Source organism: Erpetoichthys calabaricus, chromosome 2, assembly GCF_900747795.2.
Source record: "Erpetoichthys calabaricus chromosome 2, fErpCal1.3, whole genome shotgun sequence".
NCBI lineage: Eukaryota > Metazoa > Chordata > Cladistia > Polypteriformes > Polypteridae > Erpetoichthys > Erpetoichthys calabaricus.
The window spans coordinates 209330364-209354488 of record NC_041395.2 but is presented as its reverse complement, the minus strand read 5'-3'; the positions used below and the strand labels follow the sequence as shown (position 1 = coordinate 209354488).

The 24125-nt window shown below is 37.4% G+C and overlaps 1 protein-coding gene across 1 annotated transcript in view; it reads right to left on the bottom strand.

Moving 5' to 3' along the window:
- Positions 1–289: 289 nt before the first annotated feature.
- The window catches only part of hcn3 (hyperpolarization activated cyclic nucleotide-gated potassium channel 3), an 86498-nt gene continuing 62662 nt past the window's right edge, over positions 290–24125 (bottom strand). The window contains exons 4-8 of the mRNA XM_028793373.2: positions 23054–23272; positions 20609–20755; positions 15369–15609; positions 10501–10665; positions 290–5454 (exon numbers count right to left, since the gene is read on the bottom strand). Coding sequence (XP_028649206.1) covers positions 3878–5454; positions 10501–10665; positions 15369–15609; positions 20609–20755; positions 23054–23272 — 2349 coding nt within the window. The 3' untranslated portion in view covers positions 290–3877. The remainder of the gene's footprint in view (positions 5455–10500; positions 10666–15368; positions 15610–20608; positions 20756–23053; positions 23273–24125) is intronic.

Here is a 24125-nt window from a genome sequence, read left to right as displayed (position 1 = left end):
GAAAATAAAGAGATAGACAGCACTACCAATTTATTACTTCTTTGCATACTCCGCAAGTATCTTGAATTTTCTATTGCTTCATGTAAAACGCCTTATGTTTCAATCAATTCTAACTAAAGGACTGTCTAACTAAAGGAATGTTATTTTTCTTTGTTCACAATACAAACCAATAAGCTAGAATTTTGAAAACCAGTCTGACTTGCTCAGGTTTAACACACTCTAATCCACTTCTGAATTTGATTTATTTTAACATGGATTAGTAAAATTATGTCTATATAGAATAAAGCTCTTTGAAACTCATATCTCAAGTCAATCAAACTGGAGTACTGAACAAGTAAACAAATGTCTAGGAGTTAATAACCAAAACTAGACTACTAGTAAAATAATAAAAATCTAATGAATGTGATATTTTATATACTAAAATTGCACTTTTCTCACAGTTTTTGTGAAAATGTTTTAAGAAGGTGGATCGTCTAATTTAAATATCATATGTCAATCCATTCATCCCAAATTACAAAACAATTATGCTATTTCCATTAATTTTGGAGAATATTTTTTTGTCCTAAAAATTTTGTGAATCGACTGCAACCATTCATGACTCATTCTGATGTTTGATCCACCATGCAGTTACACTCTCTGGCTTGGTACTTAAGAGCAGCTTCCATAGGAAACATTACCAAAAATGTTTATCATTGGAAGAAATAACAATTATAAAAATACATAATTTTTAATCTAATTGTGTAAATGTATACAATGTTTGAATTTCTATATAAATCTACAGTTTTGGTAGAAGTTTTAAATCGCAACTACATTAGATGAACAAGGTCTTTAACACTATGACATTGAATATAAACAGACATAGCTTATTACAGCTTTATAATTCTACAGCATGGCTAATAAATGGGTGCACAAGGCAAAGCAGATCAATGGTTGCTGCTGAATTGTTGGCGTGTAGCACCAGGGCCTCAAAGGTGCAGCCCAGTTCTGTTCCAGTGTACATTCATATATAAGAAAATAAGTGCCTAGAAAGATCAGATAAGTTGCTACTTTTATAGGTTTTAAGTGGATTTCAGTTTAAGTATCACTACTTTGGAAACTCTTATTTTAAATACTAAGAACAACTAGTTACTATTGGTTTTAGACATGTAAAAACAAGATGTGCAATTAGTTCAACTGCATACTTATGTAGTTCAGATGGATTCTGTCTGTTATAGATTTCTAAGGACAACCAAATTGAAAGAGTAAATCAATCAAAGTTGCCATGAAATACCCTAGTCATTGCATTCGGGGTGTGAAAGACCTTAATGTGTTGGGCTTCTGCTGTATTAAAAACACAGTAGAAATATTTGCAAATCTTTAAAAGTATACAATCCTAATATTACTTATACTCACTCCTTTTGTTTATTAAAATACAGGAACCTAGAGTTCTTTACTACACAAGGCAAGGTCTAATGGCAGCCACTCAAATGTAAACAATAAACAAATAGCAGGCAAAACATGTACATTTTTGTCCATTACTAAAGGCTGAGAATTGCGATGCTTTTTGCAGATCTACAGCTGTTATTTGAAAAGAGTTTGGCCCAACATGATATAACTATGCATAAACAAATTTTCTACTTTTTTTTCCACAACATTAAAAAACACATTGACTAAGGGTTAAATGTGATGGAGAGAGAATAGGGTTGGTATATTCTGTCATGTTACAGAAAAATCTCACCCATACAGACACACATATATAGTACATACATGCGCATACTCGCATATAACTAATATCCAAAATCACTCAAAAAAGTTAGTTTTGAGATTATAGATTACTAAATTGAACCCTTTGGTGATAAAAGAAATCAGGGGACCTGACAGAGATTTCATGCTGATGTCCAGTCTGTATGGCCAGAAGAGCACAGCACAGCACATCGACGTGGATATAATGCTTCGTTCACAAGAAAGTGAAGGAAATGCCGATAGTCATAAGGGTTCCAGTTTAAAATATTTGTAGCCCTTGGGTATACTTAAAATAAAAGTGCAAATATTTAAAAATTTTAATGGCACTTTTTAAAGGAATGTTTAGGACACATTTTGTGCTAAAAGTAATTTTTGAGAGGAAAATGACAGACAGCAATGCAACATTCTTCCTCCCACATTGACATGCTGGGCTAGTTCCAAAAGAAGTAAAAACAAGATTGAGAGAACCAATCAAGCCCTGTAGTGGTCTTATTTTGCCATTATACTTTGTATTACTCCTAATATGTAATCAGTGGAGTTGCAAGGATAAAAACAGCAGTCACAAAGGGAAGCACACAAAGTGAAGCCCAGGCAGTTTAAGAGTATAACCATCACAGAGCCCATTGGAAAGCAACTGTATTAACTTTCCTTAATGGCTTTCATACTCAGATGCCCGCATAACAAAAAAAAGACTACTCACCCCACTACCTTACATATATGTACACACACATAATGGTTATAATATGGTTTAATGGCTTTTGGATAGCCTTGGTATTGTTTTTTAACTGTTGGAAGACATGTTTTGAAGGTTTTTAAGGGAACTATGTAGCCATGGCCAAACACATTATTATTTATACCAAAATAAATTAAGCAAAAAATTTAAAATAAGGGTTGGAAGCAGATTAACCCTTTGCAGCAAATAATGGGAAACTATGGAATAAAGCACATAGTCTTTTATCACAACTTGTTCAAAGTGTTTGATCTGAAGAAAATCCCCATTCAAATATTCTTCAATAACCCATGTTATATCTGCTTCAAATTACGATTATCATATGACTGGCTAATAGTAAGTACATTCACTCGTTAGTTACTTTCTGGTTTTTTTTTTTCCCTTTACAAAGCTTACAGCCCAATTCCCTCTGGAATTTAATTTATGTATTGTTTATTATTATTATTATTAGCTCATTCAATGTTATAAAGCAAGGCAGCATGATCCAGCCTGAAAATACTCTGGCTCATCCACAGGTCATGATAAAATAAGCATTAGAATGCCAACTCTGCAGCTAGTCACTCACATTTGCATCACTCAGGCTGGACTGAAAGAAAGAGCACACCTGTGGATTAACAGGGACAGCAGAATATTTTTAGGGTGCAGAAAAAACTTTTAGAAACTTGTTCATTTTCAGTTCATTTGTTGACTTCTTCCCTGTTGAGGCTTTATGGATTTTACATTTTTTCAGAAGGAATGGAAAATCTGTAGCAGTGTCACTCTCCAGCTCTCTAAACTGGCACTGTTAGGTTACATAGGCTAATGGGCCATGTCAGAGCATGACAATTCTTATTGCCTTCCGAACTTTTTTTTTTATTTCACCTATCATATCACTGAACAGGGACACTGCTATAATCAAATGTGTGCTAAAATACAAGGAGGCCATTAGGTTGATCTACAAAGTAATTTCTACTTTCAACAGCCCTATTTAGCTAACTTTTTTCCTAAAAATCTCCCATATTTTAGATTCTGACAGTTCAAAGATAGCTTTGGGCAAGTTAAGTCAAAATGACATTTCATTATATATTGCTAACTTATTTTGGATACAGGGAGCAATGGAGCTTGTTCTAAGTGCAGTTAAACATTGTGAAGCATTCTTTGCTAAAGCATTTGATGAATTAAAATATTGTCAAAAAAAACGAAAAAAAAAAAAACAAACTACCAGATGCCAAAAGGATAAAAGTTGATAAAGGAACACCTTGTGTCACTCTCCATCAACACAGATTTCTTTACTATTGTTTGAATTGTGGTAACTTGTAATTAGGCAATAGTGCTTGATATCAAGGACAATGTTACATACTTATTGATAATATTGTCCCACCTCCTAAAATGCTGTCCCAATCAACAGAATGTATCATTATCACAATACGGAACATGTTTACTCAGTCACATATTTGAGGGCAGCTTTGGTCTGCCATTCTCTGGTGTTTCGTTGCTACTTCCACTGAACGCTACAGTGGTCTGCCTTTGTAGAGAAACTGAGGGGGAGTCTCTGGTTAATAAGGAAACAGCTGTGGAACTTTGCAGAGGAGAGGATTGTGAGGCAGCAGTTGTAGATAAACTAGATGATGGAGGAGCTGCTGGAGAACTGGCAGTAGAAGATGACTGGGAAACACCCATAGCAGGACATGCTGAAGGTTGAGTGCAAGAGCTACTGGAGGTGGGAGGTTGCGGAGATTGTTGTAAATGACCAGACTGTAGCTGAGATGGAACCACATTGGTTGGCGTGATTGCTGGGGTGCTTGATAAAATGCCTGTGCTACCAGCACAGCGTCGAGCAAGCTGTCCAGGAATAGACAATGGAGGAGAAGAAGAAAAAGGCGTTAGGCTTCCCCCAGAAGATTTACGGCTATACTGTGAATGACTACGGTCTAAGAAATATTGCAGGGGCTCATGGTAGTATGGCTGATAGCCTGGTTGTTGTTGTAGTAGAGTCTGTGAGCCTCTGTGTGGTAACGTAGGCTGGGACGCTGAAAGAAGCCTGGCTTCTTGTGTCAGACGACCAATGGCTGGAAGACCCTGGGTGCTTCCATGCTTGACCAGGGCTACTAGTTGAGGTGGAGGAGTACTGCGGCTGCTGCTTCCTTGTTTCTGCAGTTGTGGCAATTGCTGGAACTGCTGAAGATGCTGTACTGGTTGTCCTGCTGTAGAAGTGGGCTGCATCCTGAGACTATAATGGAGAGTCCTGCCAGCTAAGGGATGAGGCTGTGATGCATGCTGACTTTGTTGTTGCTGAAGTAGAGAGGTAGCCTGAGAAAGTAGAACTTTCTGTTGTGGCTGCTTTTGTGCTTCCTCTTCCTTGCTCTTCACTCGGCTAGGTGCCATCAGAGTCCCAACTGATGAAACAGGGGTAGGTGTAGTTGGTGCAGAGGTGCAGGGCATTGATGTTGATTGGGTTTGGCCCGGTTGTAACTGAAGTTGGGAACAAGCCATAGAACCTGATGGAGACCCAGGAGTTTGTATTCTGGGAGATACACCCCCCGTTGAGCTCACAGAACCAGGCCGAGAGCCTGGTGTGAGAGGTGGATGAGATCGTCGAGGAAGAGGTGGTCTTACAGCTTGAGATTCTAGCTGATTGGGTGGGGAAAGTGGACTTGAACCTCCACGGGGAGGAGATGGAGTGCAGGTGGGAGGTGGGAGATATATTGTAGCTCCTAAACTTTGTTGCTGGTGTGTAAGGGCAATGGCCACATTTGTAGTGGCTGCTGCTGTTTGAAGGGGTGCATGGACTAGAGGAGCCCAAATAACAGGTCTGGGTCTTGGAGATATACTTCCTACGACCCCAGTTCCCCCTCCAGCCCCTTGCTGAAGGTCATGAACAGTATGAGCAGCCATGTCTCGATCATGTTTTACAATCTGTTGAACTATTTCACTGTCGCATGACCCATACTGTCCACCTACACCTCCTCCACTACCATTTGGGTCTTCTGAACCTTTGCGGAGCAGAAGTGAATTCTTCTTTCCTGTAAAAGATAACAGACATTGTCAAAATGTACAAATAATAAATAACATTTCCTTAACTATTTTATTTTTGACTTGACACACAAGTGCTGAACTGGTTGATAATATAACAAACCTCAAAAGTTACCCAGATAAAACAATAATGTAAATGTAAATTAAAAAAACTGAAATAAATGAGAGATACAAATTGTATTTAATGTATTTATGTCTACATTGGTGTGGTTGTTGCAATAAATTCAGAATGCAAGGCAAAACAATGAAGTAAATATGAATCATTTGACTACAAATATTAACTGAAAAGTGAAAGAAAGTACTTATTTATTCAAAGACAGTCTATGGAGACATTCACATATGTTTATACTTTGGTTAGGTGGCGATGTAAAAACCCGTTATTAAAGTAAAGCATATACTGTAGTGGGCAGAGAACAGTCACAGTTGAAAAAGTCATCTGATCAGATGAGTCATCCTTTACCTTGTTCTCAACAAGTAGCTTTCTCCAGACAGCCAGAGCACATGAGTGCACGATATGTTACCAATTAAACAAAATAGTTCTGTAAAAATACTTCCAAGTTAAATGCAAATATTTTTTGTATGGAGAGTCAAGAATAAGCTTTTGTAGTAATGCAGACATGAATATCTGTTTTTATTTTAAGAAATGTAAATATTTTTACTTAATAAAAAATAAGTATAGCATTAAGTTACTTGTTACTTTAAAAAGAAATCTGATTATGTTACGCACATTACTTTAACGCATTTAACACGTTATCCCCAACACTGTTTACCAGTGTAAGCTTGCCTAGCTAAGGTTATATTAATTGTGATTGTAAATAAGAAGAGCTGGAAAAAAGGTACTAAAACTAGTTTGTGTATACTAAGCAGTAGCTGCCCAAAAAACCAAGGAGATGGTTGTGGACCACCATAGGTCTACACCACCACTGAGACCTGTCTCCATTGAAGGGGTTGATGTAGATGGGTCAAGACCTATAAATATCTTGGAGTGCGGTTGGATGACAGGCTGGACTGGTCAGAGAACACAAAGGTTCTGTTCAGGGAAGGGCAAAGTCAGCTATATTTTCTGAGGAGGCTTGTCAACCTTAACATATGTAAGAAATTCCTGCAGATGTTCTATCAGTTAGTGGTTGACAGTACTCTCTTCTATACTGTGGCATGCTGGGGGAGTAGCTTGAAGAAGACGGATGCTGATTATACTGGCAAGCTGATGCAGCAAGCAGGATATGTGGTGGGCTTAGAAATGAACTCTCTTGTGACAGTGGCAAAGAGGGAGACACTATGCAAGCTGGTATCTGTTATGGACAATGAACATCATCCACTAGACACCATCATAATGAAACAGATGGAGTTTGTTTGGTGGTAGGCTGCTATCACAGAACTACAATACGGCAAGATACAAAAGATCTTTTGTCCTCAGAGCCATCAGACTCTTTAACTCTTCCCAATAGGAGTGGGAGGTGGTTGAGTTCTGGGCCTGATGCTCCTTCTTTGCTCTTGGGTGGACTACCTCATAAGCTATATCTCACTACTTGGTCACTACTGTATACCTTTTTTCATAAAATGTCACTTTAAACTTGTTACCATATCAGTATTTTACTTTAATACTGTATTATGTCACTTTAATACTATTTGGCACTTTGGTAGTAGTACTGGCATTATTATATGTACCATCTACATTACCTGTTTCAGACGGTAAGATTCCACACCCCGGTGTACTGTGATTGCATTTGATGGCCTGTACTTACTTAATGTTATTTGTATAGTGTGTACTTAAATGTTGGTATCTAACTTGGTATAATGCTTGGCTACTGGTACATACATTTCCTTTGGTATCAATAAAGTATCTATCTATCATTGGAGAAAAGTGAATATGGTGGTGCACTGCTAGCACATGATCAGTGATGGAGAGGGGGTGAATTATGCATTCTTAGAAATAAACCAGTCAATAACACCTCACTCTCGAATTAAGCATGGCAAAACAAACTGCTTCTGATGGGGAAAAAACAGTAAAGCAATTGAAAACTGAAAATCTGGTATGTTAAGGATATCTTCCAGTTAATCCAGATTTTCCCTAATCCAGATTGAGTGTGGTACTGTTAAATTAGGATTAATGATGTTTTTTATTTCATGAATAACTTAAAGGAATACTACACTCTAAAATCATGTTTTATTTTTCTGTTACTTAACTCACATTATTTGTAGTAAAGGCGGAGAGAAATGTTTGTTCTGATGTAATGTTACGTAGAACAGAGAAAATTTAAGTTCCTCATACGATAGACTACAGTGAAGACCGGCACTGAACAAACAGCATACAATGTCAAAACATCCATGAAGAAAGTGTCAATTTACCTGAGTTAGATAATCCATATGTCAGATATTTAGTCATATCCTCACAATGTCCCAAATACAAGTATTTTTAATAAAATACTATAAAATGAACCACTGCTCTTAAATTCAAAGAGCATTCTCGTTAGAGCGCACTCCCTAGTTATTCATGAGAGGATTTTCTATAAGTGGTTCATTTAACACTACTTTAGCCAAAATATTGGGACATTGTGAGCATACAATCTATATTACTAAACCACAGTTTAATTTATGCACAGACGGCGGATGCACCGATGCACATGCGCACTGTGCCTCAGTGCCCCAGAGTCAAACCCAGCGGCTTCCCAGAGTCGGTAGGTGGCGCCCAAACAACACAACCTGTAAACTAAACTTGCTCTAATCCACTGTGCCAGCAGTCAGAGTGGCATATTTGAATCACATAACGGTAATTCAGTATTAAAAGTAAGTTGGATTATGATTCCTAACAGTAAACGACTTCTACCTAACGACACAGCAACAGAACAACAAAGACGAGACCACATGGATAAAAACAGTACACGGAGGCTCCTACAACGCGCTTCAGAAACACCAGAAGCAAAGATGTCATGGCTCCACAATGAAAGAGCTCAACTAACGGAATTACAAAACGAGCCCGTATGGATAAACATGATGAACGAAGGCGCCCACAACCGCTTCTGACACAGCAGAGGCAAAGGAGTCACAGCTCCAAATGGAAAGAGCTCAACAATTAGTAATACAAAACCGAGCCTGTACTTCCCAGAGTCAGTACGTGGCGCCCAAACAACACAACCTGTAAACTAAACATGCTCTAATCCACTGTGCCAGCAGTCAGTGTGGCATATTTGAATCACATAATGGTAATTCAGTATTAAAAGTAAGTCAACTAACTGAAATACAAAAACGAGCCCGTATGGATAAAAATGATGAACGAAGGCGCCCACAACACGCTTCTGAAACAGCACAGGCAAAGGAGTCACGGCTCCAAAAAGAAACAGCTCAACGATTAGAAATACAAAAATGAGCCCGTATGGCTACGACCTGTGAAATAAACCTGAGGTAAAGCGTGCACGCCAGGTTGTACAGCTGCCCGAATGCGACCGCCCACACCACCGCATATACCACCTTCGTTTAGTAATGTAGCCCTCCATGCCCGGATCCGCCGCCATGTTCACTTCAGCACGCGAATCCGCCGCCATCAGCAAATGACTTCTGGCTGACGACACAGCCATAGAAAAACAAAAAAGAGACTGCATGGATAAAAAAAATAAACTAAGGCGCCTACAACGCACCTCTGAAACACCAGAATTGGATGAATCACAGCTCCAAAAAGAAACCGCTTTAGTACAAATATGTTTATTTAATTAAATAAAAAATTTCCCAGGATGCACCCACCTTCCATGATATTTCCTCCCTCCAAATATTGGACGGAACAGAAACTGATTGCCATTCTTGGATTTGCGATTCTTTCGAGAATCGCGGGGTTACTGGTTGGATATCTGACATATGGATTATGCAACTTGAGTAAAAAGATATTTTTCATGGATGTTTTTATGTTGTTTGCTGTTTGTTCAGCATTAGTCCTCATAGAAGCCTATTTTGTCAGGAACTTTGTTATCAAACCCTACTGCCACTACTGCTATGAAGAAATGCATAACAAACAAACAAAACAACTATAATCTGACTTGAATAGGAGAAGCTGTCAAAACTTGAACATTAGGATTCTAGGTGACAGAGTATTATTGACAAACCGTTATCTGAGTTGCTGACACCAATCAGATCTTCCTAGTTCCCTTTATATAATTATGATTCACATAAAATCAAATAAATAAAGCTTCATTCAAAAGTATTGTTTCTCTTAGAAAACTATTAACCTACGTTCTTACAAAGTCTCTTGCTAAATTGAATTTTAACAATATAATTGACTTTTTGATTACAGCATATTTTAGATTTTCTGTGATATGAGTGACCAGTGTAATGCCAGAGCTGGAAACCGGCAGGCTACAAGGGGAAGAACACAAAAGCTCAATAGTCAAACGTCAAAAATCACCAAATAACTAAGCCCAAAATAAATACCAAAAAATCATAGTCACAATAACATGCAGGAATGCTAACTTCCTGGAAAGTATTTTAAAGCTGGCTAATTGTGAATTGTTTGAGTTATAATTCTGAAATTTTGGATGCTATGGACATGCCACCTTATAAAGACAGGAAACGCAATACATTACGTGGTGTCAAATGACTAGAAATAAGTATGGTGACCATATATAATATGCCTGCGGACATGCAAAAACACCACAACATAATGATAACAAAGAGAACACAAAATAGCATTGCCAGAATAACAACAAAAATGAAACAAAAAGCAAAAAAACAAAATATTATTGCACAAAATATGTACAAAATGCAATACAGTATGCACCTTCCAAAAGCTTATAATCATAACAGCTATTTAATCAGTATCAGGAAACTGTTTACTTATAAAAGGTCAATAACTTGAAATGCAAACTGGTTGCTCAGTTCTAAATACAACAAATGTAATATGATGCTTTACTGTTTTAGTTGTTCTATTTGCTAAATTTGATGTTAAATTAATGTAATAACATTAAACTTAGTAACAAAGTTATTGTATATCTTTACATACAATTTTTAGTTAATTTTATACCACATTATTGTTATGACCCCCGGCTTACCAATACGATCAAGGCGGTCCATAGCAACTGTTTCAAAAGCTCTTCTCATCATGGGATATTCCTCCAGCACCTCATTGAAGTTGTCAACAGACAAGGAGTACAGCCGACAATAGGTATCAGCACGAACACTGGCTGTGCGTCTTCCACGTGTTAGCAAGCAGATTTCTATCAAAGACAGAAAAATCAATTTAGGGCAAAATAAGCACTTATCATTTTTTAGTATAATAGTCTCATTTTGTTGCACTTTTTTGATGATATATTAGTTTTCATTTTGTTCTGCTTGTTCAATGACCATTTGATTATTATCTGTTTGTCAATTTAAGAACAAAATTTCCAGCAGCCTTTTTAAAAGTTTATAATGCTTTAACTAAAAACAAATTAGGTTTTTAAAATTATTTTTTTTTTTAATTTGAATATTTTTTTTCCTTCTTGTTTTCAGAAATATTGTCTTTGAATATGGAGGACTTCTAACGTGAAAGTGCAAACAAAAATCATAATACCTGAATAAAAAGATTTACAGCTCAAGTAGGATTTACTTTTCTTCCATCACTTAATGCTTTGTGCCATATATTATTAATTACTCACATTTTAAAACCATATTTTGAAGTTCTTTTGATGAAATTTTAAAATGTCTAAAAACTTGGAGAGACTAAATTGTGTTCTGGGCACCTTTGGAACCCAGAATGTAAGCCATTCATTGACCATTATATCAATTATTGGTGCTGCCTCGTTTATATTTTTTAATTAAAGATAGCCTGAAAATGTAGACTGCTGGTCCCATGTATTATATTTTTTTGCTTACAAAGGTTTCATCTTCATCTTTTACCATTTAATCCTACTGCATTTTTATTAATATTTCTCTTCTTTGAAATTAGTATGACGTAATTAAGTCTGGTGCATTTGGAAATATGTAGAGCCTGATGAGGTATGACACAAAGTAAAAAAAAAATGTTGATTTAGTTTTAGTACAAAATATCAATGAAGATTTTTTTCCCCATCATTTTTTTCAGTTAAATATACCAATAAGTGAGTTTGTGGCATATAACCAATTCATTTATGGCTATAATTGTTTAGCTCTAAGATTGACATATTCAGGGTTAACCTGTGCTTTACATTTGACTCTGACAGGGGTAGGCTCTGGTTCTCCATGCCTGTATTTAGTAGGTACAAGAATGCTGTATATTTTTGCCATCTTTTAAGCTGATATTACAGTAAAAGATGAACATCTGACAAAAACAATTTGGGAAGAGTCACATGACAGTGTTGACCGGCATACTTTGCTTTTAATAAGGAACCTCCTTTTTACAAGATTAATATTTGTTTTTTCTAATATTTTAATACTTAAACAATCAAGTGCATTGCATGAGTGTTTTTAAAGTAATTTGTCAGTCAGTTATCAAAGCTGAGATGTTTAAGAGATTAGCATAAGGTACAAAAAGAGAAGTATAAATTAAATGTATTAGTACAATTCCTTATTAACGCACAGCTTTATTTATCTGCACTGATTACCTAAGTTATTATAATTTCACTATAAAATTATCCAATACTACCATAAATATATATTTTTAATCACAATAAAGATGCTGGTAGAATCTGCAAAACTAAAATGGAGAAGTTTGAGATTCAAGTCCAGATACATCTACTCCCAATTCATGCTTAAATGGGTGATATGACAGTGATTACTGAGTCACTGCCTGAAGGTGATGGAAGGTGGAAGGATGCAGTTCAAGCCAACCAACTGCTGAAGAAGGGCAAAATCCTGGATAAGTTCACATTTTGCATATCAAGCAAGTAAATTCCTTCTGTCACAGAGAATCCCCTGAAAAGCTTGGGTAATAATTGAAGCAAGAAAGGCTACTGTTAATTTTTAGAAAGCCTGTAAAGAGCTGAAATGATGGTAGAGAAGTGTCAGCAACACTGGTTACCCAGGGAAATTTAAAGAATGGGTTTACCAACATGGAATATTGTCACAAATTCTGTGGCCACTGCTCCTTTATGAGAGTAGAGTTGACTGATAAGTGAGATGATGGCTAAGGCTGCTAAGGAACTTGAGCAGTGTGAGCCTCTAAGGAAATAAACATATGCTTCCCTTTGAAGTCCATCATGAAGTTCAAAGTGCTGTGTGCAAGGGAAGTACTACAATGTGAAGAGTCAACTGATCCTAAAGTGGTTAAGACTGTCTAAAAGTGGAAAGTAGTTGAGCTGGCCAAGTCACAATTGTGCCAAAGACTGGTGGTAAGGGTGGTGGATAGAGAAAGAGTTGTACTGGAAAATTTGTGATCCCACTCTGTGGCATGGCTGAGAATAAGCTGAGGGTGATTGCTGAACAGGAAAGATCCTACAGGGCAATAGGAATGTGACAACAAGACATTTGTGCTAGGTGGGAACAAGTTATGGAGAGAACGATTCACATGGATTGGCCTTTGGTGAACCAATTAGGTTCTTGATCCAAATGGTTTATGATGTCCTTCCCAGTCCATCAAACCTGCACAGCTGGAGCTTGCTAGAAATTCTAGTATGTGGCTTATGACAGAAAAGAGGGATCCTAGAACACATCTTGAGGAAATGTACAAAAGCTGTTGATAAAGGGTGATATTGTTGACAGCAAGATTAGGTTCTTAGGACTGTTACAGAGGCGACCTGCAATGTGATTATTAACAGGTCTAAACCCATGAAGTCTTCCATAACCTTTATGAGAGCTGGAGAGAGGCCAAACAATAACAGCAGCAGCCGTGGGGCTAATAAACTCTGCTCAGGACTGGCAGGTGATGGTGGACTTTGGCTGACAGTTCAGATTTCCCCAGGATGTTATAGAAACCACTCTAAGACCAGATATCTTGATCATGGCACAACTGTCAAGAGTCACTGTTATGCTAGAACGTACCATGCATGTAGGAGGCCTTTAAAAGGAAGAGAGATAGGTATGGCAGTCTGGTTAATGACTGACATATCACAGCTAATGGATATATGGTGCATAGGCCTTGTTCAGTCACTTTAAGAGGATATCACAGGATATCACAGGGGAGAGGAAGTGGAAAGTTGTTTCATTATAACTACATTAAAATAATTTTACAGGGTTAAATTAGGAGAATACCAATAACTACAGGGGAATAAAATTGATGAGCCACAGCATGAAGTTATGGGAAAGAGTAGTGGAAGCTAGGTTAAGAAGTGAGGTGATGATTAGTGAGCAGCAGTATGGTTTCATGCAAAGAAAGAGCACCACAGATGCAATGTTTGCTCTAAGGATGTTAATGGAGAAGTATAGAGAAGGCCGGAAGGAGTTGCATTGCGTCTTTGTGGACCTGGAGAAAGCATATGACAGGGTGCCTTGAGAGGATTTGTGGAATTGTATGAGGAAGTCGGGAGTTGCTGACAAGTATATAAGAGTTGTAGAAGATATGTACGAAAGAAAGTGTGACAGTGGTGAGGCCTGTGGTAGGAGTGACAGATACATTCATTGTGCAGGTGGGATTACATCAGGGATTGGCTCTGAGCTCTTTCTTATTTGCAATGGTGATGGACAGGTTGACAGACGAGATTAGACAGGGGTACCCGTGGACTATGTTGTATGCTGATGACATCATGATCAGTAGCGATAGTAGGGAGCAGGTTGAGGAGACCCTGGAGAGGTGGAGATATGCTCTAGAGGGGAGAGGAATGAAGGTCAGTAGGAACAAGACAGAATACATGTGTGTAAATGAGGGTAAGGTCAGTGGAATGGTGAAGATGCAGGGAGCAGAGCTGGTGAAGGTGGATGAATTTAAATACTTGGGATCAACAGTACAGAGTAATGGGGATTGCGAAAGAGAGGTAAAAAAGAGAGTGCAGACAGGGTGGAATGGGTGAAGAAGAGTGTCAAGAGTAATTTGTGACAGACGGTATCAGCAAGAGTGAAAGGGAAGGTCTACAGGACAGTAGTGAGACCAGCTATATTATATGGGTTGGAGACGGTGGCACTGACAAAGCTGGAGGTGGTAGAGTTAAAGATATTACAATTTTCATTGGGTGTGACAAGGAAGGACAGGATTATAAATGAGTATATTAGAAGGTCAGTTCAGGTTGGACGATTTGGCGACAAAGTCAGAGAGGTGAGATTGTGTTGGTTTGGACATGTGCAGAGGAGAGATGCTGGGTATATTGGGAGAAGGATATTAAAAAATAGAGCTGCCAGGCAAGAGGAAAAGAGGAAGGCCTAAGAGAAGGTTTATAGATGTGGTGAGAGAGGACATGCAGTTGATGGGTGTAACAGAGCAAGCTGCAGAAGACAGGAAGATATGGAAAAAGATTATCTACTGTGGCAAACTCTAACTGGAGCAGCCAAAAGAAGAAGAAGAAGACCAATAAATATGTCAAGTTGAAATACACCATCAAAGCAGGGTCAAGAAGCAGGACTTAACATTATACAATCAGCACTATATGATCTAACATACAATAAAGCGAGTATATATGTAGCAACAAGTGATAGCAACAAATAAAAAAAGAGTGTACTTGTCTGTGAAATGAAAAGCCACTTTATTAATTTTGCCTCTATGTACACAACTATTTTAGAGCATTTAATTGATTTAGTATGTTATATGTTTATAGGAATTCACTATGTCCAATTTATTTATATATATGGAAATCACTATGTTTCATGGAATATACAATGTATTTCTTTTTAATACAGAACATAAAAGGGAAACAATTTTTTGTTTAAGATTCTATTTTTATGTTTCCTTATTTTATGTCACATTTATGATATATGCTGCATGTTGCATTAGTACACCAGAAATGAAGATGAAAGTTGATAACTAAATCAACATTGCTCACAGTTTCCAAATAAATGGAGAAAAGGAGAGTTGGTAAAACCTCCTGGAAATGCTCACCTCCAAAGTATGATCCATCAGAGAGTTTAGTCTCCTTGTTGCCTCTTGTAAGGATGCTAACCACACCATGCTGGATAAAGTACATCTTCTTACCCACAGTACCCTCTCGGATAATGTAGTCACCAGGCTGAAAGACCTCAAATCGTAGCTTTGTAAGCATGGCTGTCACAAAGTTGGGATCAGCATTGGCAAACAGTGGCATGTTGGCAACGAGGTTCCGGCAATTAAAATTGACAATTTCCTGTGAAACAGAACATGAAGGTTAAGTATGGCAGTGCATGAAACTTTAAAAGAACTTTCAAGTAGTATGTAAAGGCAAATTGACCCATAAAATTTAGACAACAATTTCCCAGAATAAACCAAAATCTGCAATCTGTGGTGTTGACTGCTAATACCTCAATGATGTAAGGAAAATACTTTGTTGTAAAGTTTGCTGATGACTAATAACACCTTCAAACAGATACCACACAATCTCACTTTACTAAAAGTTTGCTTCCGGTTCAAAGCTGTCTTGCCTTTACCGCTTCATTTCTGAATCTCCTGTCACCCTACACTGTTTTCTCACTCTGTCATCTTCTCCTTTGATGGATTTCTCACCAGCTCCTCCTCCCACTTGCAATCTGCTCAAAATGCTGTGTCCTTCACTTCTCGCTGCACAAGGCAAAAAAAAAAACTAGCAAGCTATAATGATGAAGATGAGTGAATCGTTTAATAACATTTAACATAACTTGCATGTATATATTCCATATACTCGCCCCTTTGCATAAGTGTTACTCATAACTGCATTTACATTACAGAGATAAAAAAGTAAGTAATGCTGTTACCTGCATTTGAATAAAGGTCACAAATTATAAGCAGTTTCATAGATAATTTGAACACAGGCTTATTCTGATTATGATTTGAATAATTCCAAGAGTGCTGGTAGAGAGCTTTCTCTGAGATTTTATACTGATTGAGCTTTGCAATTAGGTGATTGAGGGTGGCTGCATCAGTGCTACCTATTTATATACCAGGTCTGGAATACTTGATTCAAAATATACATGAAAGGTAGATAATATTGCTGCATGCTATTTTTTGTAGTTTTTGTAAAAATATCTTTAAAAACAAAATTGTCTTAAATATAAAATATATAAAATATTAAAATATAAAGCCATTTAATGTAGTTTAATGTTAAACAATTAAATTAAAAAAAAATACATTATTGTGTTTTTCTTTGCAGAATGTCTTGTCTGTCTTATGTTTGTGTGTCACACAGCAGGTGAAAACTCAAGTACACCATTTAGCTTATCATAGTCACATATTTTAACTTTATCTTTCCTCTTGTGTTTCAACCATCAATGTATTTGACAGCTAATGTACAATCTGATCTAATGCAAGGCACCTTCTGTAGTGCAATCATCATGGCCTTTTAAAGGTACCTTGGATAAAGATGCTATTAAACATACAAAATATACAGCATGTACATACTCATAATAATTACCAAGGTACATCTTTGGTAAATAACAATTACAATTGGAACACACTAAAACTGTAATCTGTGTATTTTATGATATTTTCCTAATAAGTTTGAATTTACATTAACAGAATCTTCACTTAGACTACAAAGGGTAACTATTGTCCATCCATCCATCCATTTTCCAACCCGCTGAATCCGAACACAGGGTCACGGGGGTCTGCTGGAGCCAATCCCAGCCAACACAGGGCACAAGGCAGGAAACAATCCTGGGCAGGGTGCCAACCCACCGCAGGACACACACAAACACGCCCACACACCAAGCACACACTAGGGCCAATTTAGAATCGCCAATCCACCTAACCTGCATGTCTTTGGACTGTGGGAGGAAACCGGAGCGCCCGGAGGAAACCCACGCAGACACGGGGAGAACATGCAAACTCCACGCAGGGAGGACCCGGGAATCGAACCCAGGTCCCCAGATCTCCCAACTGCGAGGCAGCAGCGCTACCCACTGCGCCACCGTGCCGCCCGGTAACTATTGTAATTATACATTATACAGTAATAATAAGTGAAATTTTGGCTATCTAAATAGCCAACAAGACGTTAAAAACATTTGCAAATTAAATATTGAAAAATACAACGAAAATGCAAGCTTTGCTTTAGTATATGTAATATCCTTGTGAAATAACCAACAGGCCTCCTGGTTCATTATGCAGAAGTATTCAAAAATAATGTTGCATGAAAAATATGTATACAATGTACATTTAATATATCAATGTAACCAGCTTGATTGGTTAATTGAATAATTTCATTATATGTTTAAAATTGAGGATTAGGACAATTTGGGACTAATACCTGCATGAATGGTACAGATATAATACTCCTGGTGGTTATCCTGTTTGAAAAGGGTGCAAGCAGTATTTTTTACTTAATTTTGTGTCATTCCCATTTCAAATAGTCTTTTAATTTCCTTGTATTTAGTGTTTTTGTTTTCAGACATTTTGGTAATTTTCCAGGGCTTCATCATCATCATCAAAATATTAATGAGTATAGACAGTCCTATTTTATAAGCTATGGTATCATACAGTAGCATTCAAAAAAGCCTGTATTACCTAATTTGCTGAAGTACAATTGATACAATTTTTATATGAAAAATTGAATACTGGGTACTCAGAAGGACACTTTGTGATCTTGGATATACTGCATAGTATGCAATTCATCATTTGTATGTAACAAAAAAATGAAACCTTCACATATGAAACATAAAACTGTATTATTAAAATGGTATGACTTGGCAGCAATGCACCTACCTGAATCTCTCATAGAAGAAATGGTATGCAAGTGCAAATACTAAGAACAGTCATTTTTCTTTTTCTTTTCTGTCAAGTCCACCTCCTCCACATTTATGAAAATGGATGACAGAATTTATTTTTACGTCTAGTGTTTCATTGCTAATCTATTTAAATTAATTTAGAAGTTAGTTGAATTTTACTTAACTAATTGGCAACTCTCTTTTTAGTTTTGTCTGCTAACTTTGAAGTGATATGTTTTTACCCTATTTATAAATATATATAATTATACAGTAGTAATAGTAGTATTGTTATATGTATAGAATGCAGTGAAACCCTTAATTGAATGTCTGGCTTAAATGAAATATCTTTAGAGCCATTGTTGTCATTAATTGTTATTTTGTTTAATGTTAAGTGTTTTGTTTTTATCTATAATAAATTTGTAAAGGAGTTCAGCATTTTGTACTTGGTACTCATGTATGCCATATCACACATGTCATATATGCTGACATTTAACAGTAAACGGAATTGAATGTTCTACTGAAGGTTTAAATAATTTCCTCAGTAAAATGTTCACATTACTATAATTGCAACCATGTTAGAGGATTATTGTGCATAAGAGCTGCAAGGGCATACAATTGCTACTCACGTGATTGTTAAGAGGAAAATGTATCTATAAAACAAGTTGGAGAATTTTATGCTATGTCTTGGCTCAAAATACTTTATAAGCATTCAAGAAGTTAGAGGAAACTTATGAATTGTGTATAACACATACTGTAGTTAAATCTGCAAATGATTGATAATGCACCTTAATGAATTTACTTTTCTTATTCTTATCAGTGGGCGGCACGGTGGCGCAGTGGGTAGCGCTGCTGCCTCTCAGATGGGAGACCTGGGGACCTGGGTTCGCTTCCTGGGTCTTCCCTGCGTGGAGTTTGCATGTTCTCCCCGTGTCTGCGTGGGTTTCCTCCGGGCACTCCGGTTTCCTCCCACAGTCCAAAGACATGCAGGTTAGGTGGATTGGCGATTCTAAATTGGCCCTAGTGTGTGCTTGGTGTGTGGGTGTGTTTGTGTGTGTCCTGCGGTGGGTTGGCACCAGCAGAACCCCGTGACCCTGTGTTCGGATTCAGCAGGTTGGATAATGGATGGATGGATGGATTCTTATCAGTAGTACAAAAGGAGACTTTGTATACATGTTAGGACATTTATGAATCTTTTCTTATTGCCAGGTAACAGCACTGTATTTACTGTTTTCAGTATGTATCATAGCTTATTTTAAACTATATATAGTGTCACAATCACTCTTCAGTATAAAATCATTTAGGTTTAATATCCATCCATCCATCCATTTTCCAACCCGCTGAATCCGAACACAGGGTCACGGGGGTCTGCTGGAGCCAATCGCAGCCAAAACAGGGCACAAGGCAGGAACCAATCCCGGGCAGGGTGCCAATCCACCACAGGACACACACAAACACCAAGCACACACTAGGGCCAATTTAGAATCGCCAATCCACCTAACCGGCATGTCTTTGGACTGTGGGAGGAAACCGGAGCTCCCGGAGGAAACCCACGCAGAACTCCATGCAGGGAGGACCCGGGAAGTGAACCCGGGTCTCCTAACTGCGAGGCAGCAGCGCTACCACTGTGCCACTGGGCTGCTAGGTTTAATATACTTTAATAAAAATATTTTCAGTATATTTACTCTGAAAATAAGTTTAAAGACCTAGCTAGATATGTGTGTCTTAGACATGTTTTTGTTCTCTGGTAGTTTCTATTTTGGAATGACAAGGCATCACATATCATGACTTGTTCAACTACTCAGAACAAATATTATTAGAAAACCACTGTATTAAGGGGTTAGTACAGTTTGACATGACATACATCTAATCTGATAAAGAAATCAGCAATAGAGCACCTTATCATTGTGTGACCAGGGGCTCTTTGTAAAAGGCAGAACAATCTGAAAGAATGCAATAAGGAGAAAAAAATAAGAAACTGACAAGTAGCTAGTGATGCTGAGCCCGATAATGAGCTTTATGAACTCACTTACTAGGTGCACACAGAGAGATGACACAGAACACAATTACTTGCAAAGCTTTTCTCACAACTGACAGAACTTAAAACAAAAATTAAAATTAGATTCTTGTCTCAGCAAAAGCAAAAGTCCAATTTAATATAATGAAATAAAGTTCAAAGAAAACTGTTGATTATAGGAAGCATTCCCCCATGTAGCAGCTGACGATGATCATTCAACTTGGCCATTGGAATTGTTTTGCTAATTTAAATGTGTGACATGAAAATATACTGCTTTTCAGGCATGTTCACTTTCAACCAAGATACGAACTCATTAAATGGAGAGAGCCCTTTTTAGTAAACAAGAGAAATCATGCATATGGAAGAGAATGCGGTAGATAACGAGTGAATGCACAGTCACAGCAGGAGAAATGCTTAATGCGGGTCAATAACATTTGTTGTTCAGTACCAGCTCTTACCTCCTTCAGAGGCTCACTCAGCTCTCCCAAGATGTTTTCCTCATCAAACATTTTTCCTTGGTATCGGTGTTCATAATACTCATGGATTCTCTGACGCATATCTGCCGGCAGCTTGTGAAAAGACATGTACTGCTCTACCTGTTTATACTGTGGGGAAAAAAACAGCACTTCAGCCAATACATATAACATAGCTAGAATTTATCAATATCACTCAAAAAAATTACAATTACAATTTAAAGTGGCATAAAATGACACCTTAAGTAACCATTTGACAGAATTTTTTTTAGTTTGTTAAGAACAAGTTCTTGAAATTGCTAGGTTTGATGATGTCAAAATAAAAATGGACTATGAATCTGTCTGAGGTGATTTATCATTCTAATCATCATCTTTTAATGGAAATACTTCAGTATGGTTGACAGTGCCTAAGTACAAAAGGAAAAAGCAATCTGAAGATAGATTGATAGTGCTTCTCAATGCATTATTAAGCATTTTTTAAATGACTCTATGGGTCCATATTTAAAAACCAATCATATATCTTTCCTAGCTTTTGTTACAAGCTTTGATAGGCACAACCGATCTTCAACTCTGAAAAGAACAAATGAAAATAGCAGTTTAAATAATTTTATGATTTTTGTGGATTGCCATACATTACCTGCTATCTCAATTCTTGTATCACTCACTTCTTTTCCCTGAGGGCTTATCATTGCACATGATGAGACAGTGTTCCTTGCTTTTCTTTTTTAGCAAGATATCTGTTCTTCATTGTCCGTGCTTTTTCTCCATTCATTTCCTATCCTCCTCAGACTATCCTAGACCTCTGTGACTCAGCTCTTTACATGCTTATGTACCAGAAAAATGTTTTATGTTTGAACAAACATTGTCAGACTTTAGTTGTCTAAAGGCAGAACATACCTAAGAATCTTACCATCTCTAGACACTTCCGTAACAGGTGGAATCCCCCCTGGGACATGGGATTAAACTCCCAATAGGTCCCCCAGCGGCAACACACAGTACCCAACATGGCAGCCCCATGTAACCACAACTCACATGCTGCTCTGCAGGTGTCCAAATAGGGGCTTGCCAAAAGGGATGATGAGTTCCTGTGTACTTGGGGATTATATAAGCATGTGCAGGCAGTCTCCCAACGTCCTATATTTCTACTGGCCTCCCAGGATTGAAAATGCTAATCCCAGTCAGGATACTCCTTTATTCATTCAGCTGGCATTCTGACTGGGTAAGGGACTCCCATCCATTCCTGCTGGGACGGACCCACTAGGTGCTCTGCCACACTGGCCCTCCATGCCAACCTCCTTGCTTGGACAGGGAATGTCATACCTCTCTTCCAGACTATCCATTAAGTTGGCCTTCAGGCTAAGTAACGGGACCAGAGTCCATCTCAACTGGAATGCCAGTCCATCCATTACACCATTTTATGCTGAAATATAGTTATTTTTTTTAACTGTTGTGACTTTGTAGTTCAGAGGTGGTCAAGTTATTGCCCATAGGCCAAACTAACCAATTAAGGAAAAAAATTCTAGTACACAAGCAGCAAGAACAACTTATTTTAAGATTATGATAATTTCCCAGCCACAACTATGTTAAAAGGCAAATTTAGCCATTTTGAGAGTTGCAGCAGTCATGCCCATGAACAAATGAATAATAATAAGGATTTCTGCATTTACGTATATGAAGTTCCATAACTCCTCTAAGAAAAGCCATTCATATGAAGATATTGTTTTATTTAAAATTTCTCTATTCTAGCATAGGACTGGTTATGTCTTGGACTTTTAGTTCAGCAATGAAGGAAGACATTGTTAGATATTCCAAAATGCATAGAATTCAGATTAACATATTAGTGCTATAGGATAGCTTAAATAGTGTCACACATAAATATACCGTACATGCGATCTTCTCAGATTCTGAAAAATACTGTGACTCGACAGCAAATTTAAGCAAGGAAACAATAAAGATCAAAATATACTGCATGATGATCAATGTCCATGAATATGAAGGTGATGGGTCTGGCTGATTAGTTAGTTCATGGGTTTTTCAACTTTACTTTTTGAACATTGGCATACAGTGATGTGTTTTTCATCTAATTCTTAAACTGAACTTGTAAAATCCTGTTGAAAACTTAAGCATATTCATGAATGCTACCACATAATATCTCATATCATAATATCTGTTCATTGCAAGGATAATATTCACATCAGGTTTGGGTGATGAATGTGGCCAAGAAGAAGAAATCATGCAAAAACATAAGTGGCTTAGGAAAGATGCTCAAGGTAATTCACAGATTTCATAATAATAAAAACTAAAATGGTGTTTTGGCTGTTTGAATATTATGATTTCTAAGCCCCATTTGAAGTTTCTTTTAAAAAACGTATTGCATTTTATCAGGCAGGACCCCCTTTCATTTCTTTTAGTATTTGTTGGTCTACCTACCTTCTCCTGGTACTGTCGCCGTGATGAGTCCAAAGACTGGATGAGTGCAGTAGCATGCCCTATGAACATGGCATAACAAGTTGCACCCACTATCATGCTCAACATGGTAAGCCACACATCTGTCATGCCCTCTGGAGCCTGAGCACCATAGCCGATGCATAGCATGTGAGACATTGCTTTGAAAAGGGCATATGAGTACTGGGTACCCCAAGTGTCATTCTGAAAGAGAACAAACAGAAAAAATTCTGATTGGACAGATTTTATTGGCTCTTGGTTTGTCATTTGGGAAAATAACTGTGAGAAAATGTACAAATTACAGTATGGATGCTTAGCTATTCAACCATGTATACATGTTTCAATTGATACTGGTCTCCTAATAAGTAATTATTCTTTGAATCTTATCAAACTTATGGTGTAATTATCCTTCCCCAGTTTCTTTGTTCAGAATGGAACTTCTGAATGAACTCAGTTTAAATATTCTACTAAAGAATTTGAGTTCATAGAACTAAATAAGAGTGGTAGGCTTTTTGTTAAATACTTTTAATACACAGGAGTTCAATAACAATAAAGTGGCATGCTGATTGTTACTCACATCTCAGTCTACTCAATGTGCACCTTATTCTTAGTTTAGAAAAGGAATAATAGCAAAAACTATTAAATCTGTTTGAAGTAAATGCACTTATGTGGACCAAGTGGATAATTACTTTGCTAGATAATTTATTGATTCCCCAGGAGATATTCATAGATCCAGTGCAGGAAGGCAAAAAGTCAGACTATCAATCAAGTCTAATTACATTTGAAAATTAGCCTCTTATTAAGAGAGTGATTGCAAAGAAACCCTGCAGCTGGCATGTCTATCCATGGACTGAGTTAGAATTACAATTCAGTTTTAAATATTTGAAAACATATCAGAAAAAGGTAAATTAGCTGATTCTCCTATTATATGGTGTCACATGAGTGTGAGAAGGGGGCATTCAAAGGCCTTGTGTAGAGTTTATAATTCCACCCTGAGTTGAGAGGTTGGTATTCACATCTTGTCCTTTTTCATCCACAGACTAGAAGCTCAGAATGT